This window comes from Ruditapes philippinarum, unplaced genomic scaffold (assembly GCF_026571515.1).
Source record: "Ruditapes philippinarum isolate M1 unplaced genomic scaffold, ASM2657151v2 ctg5288_1_1_1_1, whole genome shotgun sequence".
NCBI lineage: Eukaryota > Metazoa > Mollusca > Bivalvia > Venerida > Veneridae > Ruditapes > Ruditapes philippinarum.
The window spans coordinates 46,261-58,332 of record NW_026862963.1 but is presented as its reverse complement, the minus strand read 5'-3'; the positions used below and the strand labels follow the sequence as shown (position 1 = coordinate 58,332).

At 32.6% G+C, this 12,072-nt stretch overlaps 2 protein-coding genes across 2 annotated transcripts; one reads left to right on the top strand and one right to left on the bottom strand.

Annotated features, from left to right (window-relative positions):
- Positions 1-553: 553 nt before the first annotated feature.
- LOC132720798 (uncharacterized) lies at positions 554-3,151 on the top strand. Its single transcript, XM_060705018.1, has 2 exons — positions 554-1,203; positions 1,821-3,151. Exon 2 carries the CDS (start codon positions 1,836-1,838, stop codon positions 2,655-2,657), a length of 822 nt encoding a protein of 273 aa, XP_060561001.1. The 5' UTR covers positions 554-1,203; positions 1,821-1,835; the 3' UTR covers positions 2,658-3,151.
- Positions 3,152-3,600: 449 nt separating this feature from the next.
- Positions 3,601-10,926, bottom strand: LOC132720799 (uncharacterized). The gene is made up of 2 exons (XM_060705019.1): positions 9,806-10,926; positions 3,601-7,259 (listed from the first exon to the last, which is right to left on the bottom strand). The coding sequence occupies exon 2, from the start codon at positions 6,158-6,160 to the stop codon at positions 4,901-4,903; it is 1,260 nt and encodes a 419-aa protein (XP_060561002.1). The 5' UTR covers positions 6,161-7,259; positions 9,806-10,926; the 3' UTR covers positions 3,601-4,900.
- Between the last annotated feature and the right edge of the window lie 1,146 nt (positions 10,927-12,072).

Below are 12,072 nucleotides of genomic sequence, written 5' to 3'. Positions count from 1 at the left end.
AGAAAAACTAGACTCACTCAAGACATTACCTTGCCATATCCGAACACAAGTGCAGTTTATTAATCCTCGTTTATTATTCGCAGTTATTTAAACAAGAATTTCATCAATTCGCATATAATTTGCTAGTATAATATATTGCTTTAAAGAATTTAACTGACATCTGATAATAGATACTGTAATCTTGTTTTGTTTTTCATATTTCCTTGTTTACATCCTGTTTGGGTTTTTTGAAGGTGTCTAAAATACGTAAAGTGGCGTAAAGTAGGGGCAGGTGTATTCCGCGGAAAATCCAGCAGAAACCACGGAAAACACGGAAAAGATAAATTTAAACCGTCTGCTATATAATATTATCATGATGATTGTGTACACGTATCTTATACCAAATCTAATGTTTTAAGATCACAAAAATATGTTTAAGCATAATCATTATTTACAGTTTTTATTGTCTCTTATAAAGACTTATTGAAATTAAAATATACGGAAGCCCATAAGTGCCATTTTGTCTTAGGACTTTTGTCTTATGACTAATGACTTGTGTATCATGACTTTTGTCTTATGTATTATGACTTGACAAAAAAGAGGCAAAAGGGCATGTTTCATCACATGCACCCTTCATGGACGTTGGAGGTAAATCTGATAGTGAAACAGAAGACGATTTGGTAAGTGTTAAATTTAAAAAGTATGACAGTACTGTATTTCTCCTAACTTGAATAATTATCTCCCATACAAGGTTAGGTTTCGAATATATGGACCATCTCAGATGAAAAAATAGGTCACAGGGCACAACAATCGTATTAACTGTTAAAGTTTAAGTATCAAAATATTTGCAAGACTGACACATTTTTAAAACATGTGTGAAACTTTATTCTGTATAAAATATAAATTATTTCTCCTTCAGGTAAATGCGAGTAGTAAACAATGCGAGTAGTAAACGTATTCATGCACTAGTTCAGAACATAGCAGGCCACTTAGAAGAAAAAAGACCCAGAAAACATTGACTAAGATTAACTTATGGAGATCCATTGATGGTAAACATATTGGACATTCATCTTCTACCTGTGACACTCTCTTTACAAAGGAAAATACAAGAAATTGATTTATAATTTATCAGACAAGTACAAAGGCAAATGTGCCGAATGATGATATTTTATCAAATTGCAGAGTACAGTAGGAGAACAAAAAGTAACAAAGAAGACTGCTTTGGTAAGAGTTAAATTGTTAAAAGATTTACATAAATTAATTTTGTTTATGACATGACAACTATAGTATATAGGATTAACTATACAACTAGTTGCAACTTTTCCATGCATCTGTTTCAGTTTCAGTTCTTTTCCAAAACTGTAAGGCATTGGCCTAACAACTTGAAACTCTTATTCTTTTGGTGACTCTATTGAGTTATCTCCCTTTTAAACTTTTTTTTTAATTTTCAAATATAAAGGTTATTTGAGTGTTCAGTACCTGTATACGGTGCAATTTTGATTTAAGCAGTCAAAGTCTTACTTATCAACCCGCCCGCTTATATCAACAGACCGACGGTTTGTTGGCGAGGCTATGTTTTTCGTGATTGTGTATAAAATTTTCAGGCCATTTAATCAAACTCCGTCTTTGTTTAATCTTTTTTCTCCTAGCAACATTTATATGATTTCAAAAAAAAAAAAAAAAAAAAAAAAAAAAAACCCTACACACACTGATATCTATGATGTTTGAATAATTATTGCAATTGACATTTTATACAGCCGTGTTTTTATAAATTACATATTTTGTCTGACATCTTATAAGTATGAATAAGAGCTTATATGTATACGTACTCTGTTTTGCAGATATCACAAGTGAATATGTTGGCGTTCCATAGCTTTTGGTTTTGTCTTTGGATACAACAGTTTAACTCTGTATTAGGAGTGACACCTTCAAACATACCAGACACATCGACAGCAGGAAGTACACGGCTTGAATTAGTGAAACACTATTTTTACTGTGGGTTTTCATATACGGAAATTATTCTTTTGTTGTTTGTTATAAATAACATTAAAATATCGTTGCGACAGCTTAATAGAGTACTTAAATGTAACAACTTACGACGTCGAACTGGATACACACCAGATCACATTGTTCTTGATTATATTTCCAAGGAAATTGAGACAAGTGGTCAGTGCATTGGTTATCGTTCGATGTGGAAACGCTTGACAATTGAACATAAATTAAGAGTTCCTAGAAATAAAGTTCTTTCATTTATGAAAACTATTGATCCTGACGGAATTAATTTTCGGAAAACCCACAGAATTAAAAGACGCAAGTACAGAATAAAGGGGCCAAATTATGTATGGCACGTAGACGGTTACGATAAACTGAAACCATATGGCTTTTGTATACACGGTGCTATTGATGGTTACAGTAGAAGGATACTTTGGCTAGAAGTGTCACAAAGTAACAACAACCCTGCAGTCATCGCTATGTATTATCTTGAAGCGCTGAAGACGCTTCGGGTTGTTCCCCGAATTCTTCGTTGTGATAAGGGAACGGAAAATTCAACTCTGTCTTTGCTCCAACCGTTCTTCCGGTACAATGATACAGATAGTATATCGGGACTTAGAAGTTTTATATACGGAAAAAGCGTTTCAAATCAACGAATAGAGGCCTGGTGGGGAACTTTGATATGAGACGCCAAGGAATTCGATGGTGGATTTCCTTTTTCAAAGATTTAAAAGACAATCAAGAGTATGATGAAGTAAATCCTTTACATTTTGAATGCTTGAAATTCTCTTTTATGCACTTGATTCAGGCCGAGCTTGACAGAATAGCGGTTAATTGGAACTTACATTCCATACGTAAACAGAGAAATTCTGAGGTACCAAATGGAAAACCCGATTTAATGTACTTCGTTCCGGAATTGTTTGGCGGACACAATTATGGAAAGATTGTAGATCAAAATGATGTTGATGCTTGTTGCGAAATGTACGGCTTATGTAGGACAATATGCATTAAAGAATTTCAAGATTTGGTAGAATTACTAAAGCCTGACATCCGCATTCCCATGGATGTACAAGATGCTCTAGAACTATACAGGGAACTACTGGAACTTATTGATGAAGCCATTGAATAATTTCTCTCATATGTGCTCTGAATAAATTCTCTTTAAGTATCAGATACTTAATATAATTCATTTAGATCGTTTGCGGAACAAGTTCTTGCCAAGGTTTTTTTTTTTGTAATCAAAACCCTTGTACCAACCAGTACTGGTGTCATATGTAACTTCCAAACATGCAGATTTTACAGGATATATGTCTTATAATATTGTTATATTGTTATATTATATAAATGTATATAATTGTCTATTATATAATTTAAAATTCATACACAACATAAGAAGTAGTTATGTAAATTAAAATTACATAAACTCATATCTATTCTGTTTCCCTTTTATAGGTTTTCCATAGAACTTATTCAAACAACCCTTGAAACTTCACTGGTGGATATCAAAACATGAATATATGTTACTAACACGAATCATTTTATCTTAAACTATGTCCATTTGTTTTATTTCCTTGCTAGGTTTAAAGACTGACACTTTCAAAAAATATTATTTTAAGGAAAAGAGCTCGCTTATATGAAATATAATCTGATAAACAAAATTAAATGGTTTTAACGAAATATATTGACAATTATTTAAGTCTTTAAGTAAAAAAATAAACAAGTGTTAACTTAAAACCAACTTTCTTTTCGGCATACAAACTTAAATATTTTGAAATCAGTCATAAGTTTTACTTAGATTTAAACAAATTGAAAATACTTATATAAAAGAAACAGAAATAATTATAGTTTTGAAAACAGCCTAATACAAAACAAGAACTATTACTAAATGTGATTAATACCCCCGCAAGACTGCTTCGGAAATGATGGAGTTATTAGTAATAGAATACCTTTTTAAAAGAATTGAAATTGAGTTATGGTTGTGGGCAATTAAAGATAGTTGTGGTTCTTGTATGTTTCAGTTCCAGTCAATGTGGTTTAACATTGATGAAGTGTTATTGAATTACCCTGTAATAAGTTCAGAAAGAGTTACGCTTCTTGAGCACTGCACTTCATCTCACATCTCATTGCGCTTGACCATTTTATGAAGTTGCATTAAATTCTAAACATTAATTTTAAGTTATGCATCGGACAAGGAAAAGGAATAAAGGGCAATAACTCTACAAATACTGAATTATTGTATACTGCACTTCCTTTCATTGTGCTTGACCATTGTATAGAGTTGTATTGAATTCCAAACCATAGTTTTCAAGTTATGCACTGGACAAAAAGTAACAAAGGGCATTGTATGAAGTTGTATTGAATTCGAACCCGTGCTTTTAAAGTTATGCTCCGGACAAGGAAAGATATCAAAGGGCAAAAGCTAAAAAGCTCTGTAATTTGTCAAAATGGAGTTATGATTCTTGTGTACTGCACTTCCTCTTATTGTGCTTGACGATTGTATGAAATTGTATTGAATTACAACCAGTAGTTTTCAAGTTATGCTCCAGACAAGGAAAAGAAACAAAGGGCAATAACTCTGTAATTAGACAAAATGGAGTTATGGTTCTTGAGTACTGCACTTCCTTTCAATTCGCTTGACCATTGTATGAGGTTATAAGGAATTCCAACCATCATGAGTCTTCAGGTTATGCTCCGGACAAGGAAAATGCAACGGACCGCTTGACCGACCGACCGACCGACCAACCAACCAACAAACCAACCGACTGACTGACCACCGGTTGATTCCTATATACCCCCTAACTTCGTTTCGGGGGTATAAAAAGTTTTATTTAATTAACTTTTGACGTCACTCTCAATATATATCAAACAATTATATTTCAGTTCCATTATATCACTTTTACTTATTTGCTACACCCGTTCATATCTTAGTTTATTTACTAAACTCTGTTGGGAATTCAGTCGCTACTGGTCTGCTATCGGGATCATAGTTCAGCCCCTTGGTTACAATGTCTACTATTCTGCTACAAATACAGTCCATTTGTACAAGTTTTGTAATGGCATGTGGGACTTCTTTTTGACTCATAAATTCTTTAATTGTTTCAACAGCTGATCTTTCATTTTCTTCTTCATCTTCCTCTTGTAATCCCCACATTGGACATTCACTGAATAATTCTGCAAGAGTGCCTGCCATTCCCCAAACATCAGATTTTGTTGATGCAGGTCTATTACCAAGCAAAATTTCTGGTGCTTGAAAGATAAGGGTACCTGGTTGCATACCTGGTGCATAGGTGGTAGCAGAACTATTTATTGTTAACAATTTTGAAATCCCCAAGTCACATAATTTCACTACTTCTAAAGATTCTGATACAATGATGTTCTCTGGCTTTAAGTCTCGATGTAATATAATAGGAGAACTGTTGTGCAAGTAAGCAACAGCCTGGGATATCTTTTCAGCAATGTGGCATTTTTTTAGAAGGGGGATTTGTTGGCATCGATCACCAAACAGTAGGTCATCTAAAATTGATTCTTTTATGTACTCAGACACAATGTGCAATGCATTATTATATACCGAATACCCCATAAACAGTATACTGTGTGGATGCCTTACTCTTCTGAGAACTTTTACTTCTCGTTCAAGAGCTTTCTGGACTAGTTTAATTCGCCTTATTTTCACAGTTTTTATTGAAACTGGAGTAAAAAGATAATGTGCCAAATGTACTGTTCCAAAAGAGCCTTCCCCAATTTTAGGTCCCATACATAAACTATCATAAGGAATTTCTGGCACATTTACATCTGTTGAGAAATTAAGCGCGTGTATAGGATTATACTTGGCTGTACTTGAACGTTCTTTGAAATAGTCACAGTTTGTCTGTTCACTCACATTCTCATTCATGACATGACTTTTTATTACTTCATTGTCTGTAATGGAATCATAACTAGGAGTTGATCGTTCAGTAACAGTAACAATATCAACTGTTTTGTCCTCCATTGATGGTTCAGTAACACTGTCAACTGTACTGTCCTCCCATGATGGTTCAGTAACAGTGTCAACTGTACTGTCCTCCATTGATGGTTCAGTAACAGTGTCAACTGTTTTGTCCTCCATTGATGGTTCAGTAACAGTAGCAACTGTTCTCTCCTCTACTGATGGTTCAGTAACAGTAACAGTATCAACTGTACTGTCCTCCATTGATGGTTCAGTTACATAAGCAGTATCAACTGTACTGTCATCCAGGGACTGAAGTCTTACTCGGTCAGTTAAAATCTCCTGAGTTGCATGACAAGTGTTTGTTGAAAGTTTTATTTTTTCTGCCAGCAAAGCTTGAGAGTCCACCCTTACAGCTGCACATTCATAAAGTGTATCTTCATCTGATACCTTCACCAAGTATTCACCAGGATCAGTTACGGGGATTAAGCAAAGGTCAGGTCCACTTGCAAAGAGTTCGTTGTTTTTATACCACTGAAAATATGCACCAGAATTATGTTCTTTATAAAGTACTCCAAGTATGATTTCCTTGTTTTCTTGCTTCTCAAAACCCACAATCTGGTCAGGTGAATGAATTATTCCTTTTGCATTTGATGTAGCTGTTGGATATTCAAAGTGGTTAGAACTCGGATCTGCTTGGCTCAAAATAGAGATCTTGTTGACTGTTATGCCTGTCACTTTGAAACTATTTTCCAGTGGATTATACCCATCTCTTTCTCTGTCAGGATCACTTACAATTGTGTCAAGAAAGCAGTCATCAATGGTTTGACAGATTTTTTGTGAACATTCTGCTGTGTATGATGATTTGCAAAGTTTAGTGTACTTTACACATATTTCACCAGGTGTTTGGTCATTTACTATCAATGATGTTAAAGGAACCGGAATGCTTTTATCATCTACATGCTGTCTAACTGGCTCTCTACCGTCAATCTCCTGTTTTTTTAGATGTTCTCAAATATAAAAAGTACTGAGAGGAAAACACGCCGATAGACTTCAAGTATGTTTGCAAATTACATTCTTCCCCATTTGGCATGACAAATTTTGAGATTACTTCTCCGTTATATGTAGACAGGTTCACTACCATATCTGATATCTTTCCCATATCATTTTTTCCATCTGGAAAGAAAATGCTAGTTGCATAATTTATAACTGTCTGAACAGTTTGCTCTTCTTCTTTTTTAAATTCGTATATTCTTGTACCGCCTCCTCTCCGTGCGGTAACTTGTCTTAACTTCCCACGAGTTTCATGAAGCCATCCAAGGTGCAACTTATATATGGCATGTCTACCAGTACCTCGCTGTTTCTGAAAGAAGAACTAATAAGCTATCTATGATAATTTATTGAAAATACACCAAGGGATATAGTTTTATATAGAAATTTTATTAATATTTCAACCATCATAACTGAATATCATAGAAAACTTAAATGTATACGTAATTTAATAAAGCGCCCAAAAATATGTGTCACTCACATAAAAACTTTCTGTTTATTTCTTTAAAAAAAGTACATGTTTTTTACGCAATGGTCGTATTCATTGATTCGTTAAATTAATCTAGGTTTTGACAAAATCAAAACACAGTTACCAGACTAAAATTTTAACCAAGTGACCTAGTATTTACCACTCATTTAATGTCCAATATTGAGAATACCTTATGAACACTTTGAACATGTTTCATGAAAATCACAAAAGAAATGTTACCCTGTGTTAAAATACAGTCGCGAGCAACCAGTGATCATGATGACTGTGTTACCTGATTATTGCAAATTAAGCAATTGTATTGTTCTGTTAATTTTTCAGCTACTTTGTAGCATGTTACAGTTATTGTGTAGCAGGAGACACAGACATCAAACAGACGGATGGACACACAGACACCTGCATGCTCTTAATTTGATTTGACTTCTTGACTTAATTTTTGATTGCACTCGACCAGCTTTCAAATAAAACATTTATAGAGATGAACATTCTGTCAATGTATCACAAAGACCAGAACGTATTTTGACTTTTGAATTATGTCTTATGTATTTTGACTTTTGTATTATGTCTTATGTATTTTGACTTTTGTATTATGTCTTATGTATTTTGACTTTTGTATTATGTCTTATGTATTTTGACTTTTGTATTATGTCTTATGTATTTTGACTTTTGTATTATGTCTTATGTATTTTGACTTTTGTATTATGTCTTATGTATTTTGACTTTTGTATTATGTCTTATGTATTTTGACTTTTGTATTTTGTATCATGACATATGTAATACGGCTTATGTATTGTGTATTACGGGTTAAGAAGTATGCATCATTTGATTTATACAGACATGTAAGAAGTAAGAAGTCTCGCAGCTTGCTCATCTATTACCCTATCTCCTTGGTGATAGTTTTACTTGCGAATACTAAATTTGACTGTTATTTGCATGTCGGTTCTGTGCCAAAATAATCATAAATGCTACAACTGAATCTTAGTGCTTCGAATTATTTTGTTAATAGAATAAAAGAAGATTTTGCATGTAGGTTATTTACAGTGTTTATTTTTATATTATGTAGTCAAACATTGCACAAATGCTTTAGAAGAATGAAAAGTCAAACATTTGTTATTTGTCATTTTCAAGAAATCTTTATCGATTTGGTAGAACCATTTCATGTATCAGATCATTCTTTAAGTGATTTTACATTTCCACCTATTGATCATGTTTAGAAAAAACCCCAAAGAATTGGCTTCAAAATGTCATATTTTAAATTATAAAAAAAATCCTTGTTTTCACCATAGATTCCTCAATATCAGATTAATAATTATCATTTATTGTACTCTTTGTATTTTCACATATTAATATACATTTATAGTAAAGTTTCATTACATAAAACGCTCAATTTGGGGAGGAAAAAAGTAATATTTTGAATGATTACATACTACAAGCTGTCTTATTTTTCATATTAATTACATATCATTGCATGTATATATAGTGATATCAAAATACAACTGATTCAGGTACTCTCATATTTCATTCCTCCACAAAATATGATAAACAAAATCAACAAGTTAAGGCAGCGTTCAATGAACGCAAAAAAAGACAATAGTGTGAAACTTCTTATTTATTTATATTTGAATAAGTTATGCTGAATTAATGCAATTGAATCAACCATTTCACTTAACTTGATTTTTATATTAATAAGGATTATATGGCACGTAAACTGACAAAAGAACAAAGTTGTACATGCACAAAGTATCATAGTAGATGACTTTAAGCATTAAAGATGCATGCCTCCAGATGAGTCAAAATATTTTTAAAAAAAACTCAAACTTAAGATAAGATTTTAAGAAAAGTAAAGAGATTCAAGAATTAAGTTATAATTTACATGTTGGTTTTGCAGTATGCATCACTATATTTCTCCTAACGCGTAACGAAAGGGCTATATTTGCCAATTTAACCAACTTTGCTAATTTACGTGGATTGTAAGTAGATTATTACTTTGTTCATAACAATATTTTCCTTTTCATAATATTCATGAGAATTTTCATGAATGTTTGAAGTATGCTGCTTTAAAAGTTAAAGAGTTAATTAAATCCTTAATTATTATATATTAAATCATGACTCAGATATAGATGTACATATATGAAGACTGTTTTTTTTAAACTAAAATGATTATTTTTGTTGCAAGTTTAAGGCATGGGACATGTTCTTCACACTTCTTTAGGAGGACCCAGCAACTACCAAAGCAAAATTTATTTGGTAAAACATCATTATTCAGTATCTAGGGAGTTGTACTTATAAATCATAAACCTGTTTCTTGAAAAAATACTTGTATTTTCCATTGTAAACAGAGTAACGTAACAGACTGAATGTCTCATTTTTACCTTTTTTGGATTTTCCATCATAAGCTGTTTCTTCTTCTTTTTTTGGCCTGCTATATTTTTAACTAGCTCCTTAATTCGTTTTCTTCTCACATTTTCCTGTAGGAGAAATAATGTATATTTCATACAGAATATTGCAAGAATCAAGTTTCACAAATGTATCAAAATGTGTCTGTCTTGCAAGAATCTTGTTACTTAATCTAACAAATAATATTCATTCATAAATCAGATGACCAATAATGGAATAAGACCTAGAAAACCAATCAAAACAATTTTCCTGCCAAATCTTCATAAAATTTGCGGTGAAAACGTAAATTCTAGAGAGTTAAGATTTAGGGCACTGTAAACTACTTTTTCTCACGAAATGAAATGCTCCATATTAGGACTCGTCCGAGAAATATTTTGGACAAACATCCTGACCATGTTCAACAGAGGCAAAGGAGTGACCATCATTGTATTAATGTGGATGGACATTCATAAAACCTTACTAAGCCACTGTTTGACGGATGTGTTCTTAAAAAAAAGAACCTGATATTGAGACAACTTTGCAATTAGAATCGAGGTGAAAAGTAAAACTATAAAAGAGCAAGATGGTTCTAAAATGTACGTCAGTGTTGGTATACTTTTCTGGCCCTTCGTGATCATTGATGCCAGCAGTATTAAGTGTGGATAATTGAGTACCGCTCAAGACGGTGCAAGGGGGTGTGAGGGATGTTGCACTTATTCATTATCCCTCATGTACAGACTCAATCAAACTGAGTCTGCAATTTTCGTGTAATTTTGTTGTGATTAATGCTTCAGGGGGATCACTTTGTTTCCATTTTTTTCTTTTCAGAGGTACACATGCCAGTAAAGAGCTTGGAAGTTGAATTTCTTTTATTAACAAAACAATATTTTGAAATTTGGAATAATTTTTATATATCTTAATAATTACATTTTCACACATAAATCATGCTTTGTTGTTTGCTGCAAAATTCAAATTCTCCGTAAGTGAGATAGTGATAATAGCCGATTCACTGAGTCACTGAGTGTATAGTGAGATATCTCACAGATGGCGGGAAAATGCAAGGGTTTCCAATACACTTATTCTCCCAAACCTTTCCTTTTTGTAAATATTTACAAAGGTACTTTATGTTTATTTTTCCATAAATCTACTTCAAATGTTATGTTACTCAAAATCAAAACTGACATTCCTCGCTTTTATTATCCAATTCAGTTCTAGAGAACAATAATCCGGCTGGTCAGTTTTTTTTAATTGATTTTGTTATTGTAACTGCTTTAAAAACACTTATTAAAGACAGTTTTAAATTAAAGTGTAGCATTCTTATAAGTACTCCATTATAACATTTATACTTGTCTCATATAAAGTTGTGTTATCAATTGTTATTAGCCTATGACACAGAAAGTGTTACTTCGATATGATTTTGAAATAGATATTGTTATTTATTCTTGATAAATTATCATTTATAATTCCTTGAATCATTTAGTGGTCTCCTGAATAAACTTGTTACACATGAATAGATTATTCCAAGTGTTGTGACTTATCAGTTCATACCGGGTCAACATTGCATCATTTTATATCTCACCTTACAGTTAATTAGCCAGCAGCTTGAAAGATGTAGATAAAAGTGATTTATATTATCCCTGTTGTTCTACAGACCATAGTACAGAACAATATATACAAACTGAATTAAAGATAAAACTCTAGAAATTTAAATGATGAATTTATAAATATTTTTGAAATTTTATGTGCTGTAAAAAATTCATTAAGTGAAATATGATCAGACCTATAAATATTCTTTAATGTTATTGCTGTTTCTCAAAATACACATCACCTTACCACACATTACGTGTTATATATGCTAACTGGCTTTAATGACGCTGTATCTGCCAAGTGGTACCAGTCATTTATTAAGCCGTCAAGTGTATCATAATCCATGCTTTTATAGGGAAATGAACCTTATTCCGCTTTTACACTCATGAATGAAGTTTATCTATCTTTGAAATTTAATTCTTATGACAGACATTATGCCTGCTAACATAATCAAAGCACAGAAGGCGCTGAATTTGTTTGGGTCTCAGAATGTAAGAAAGGTGCAGGTTGTGAGATTATATGTATAGTGCCACCAATGCTTTCCAGCGTTTAAATTGTAGTGAATTGGCTATAAGACTAATTGCAACACTGATATTCAATCCAATGTTTATTTGACTTTAACAATTTGAAAAAAAATGAGTTACCTTTACTGGGATTTGAACTCAAGACCTCTCGC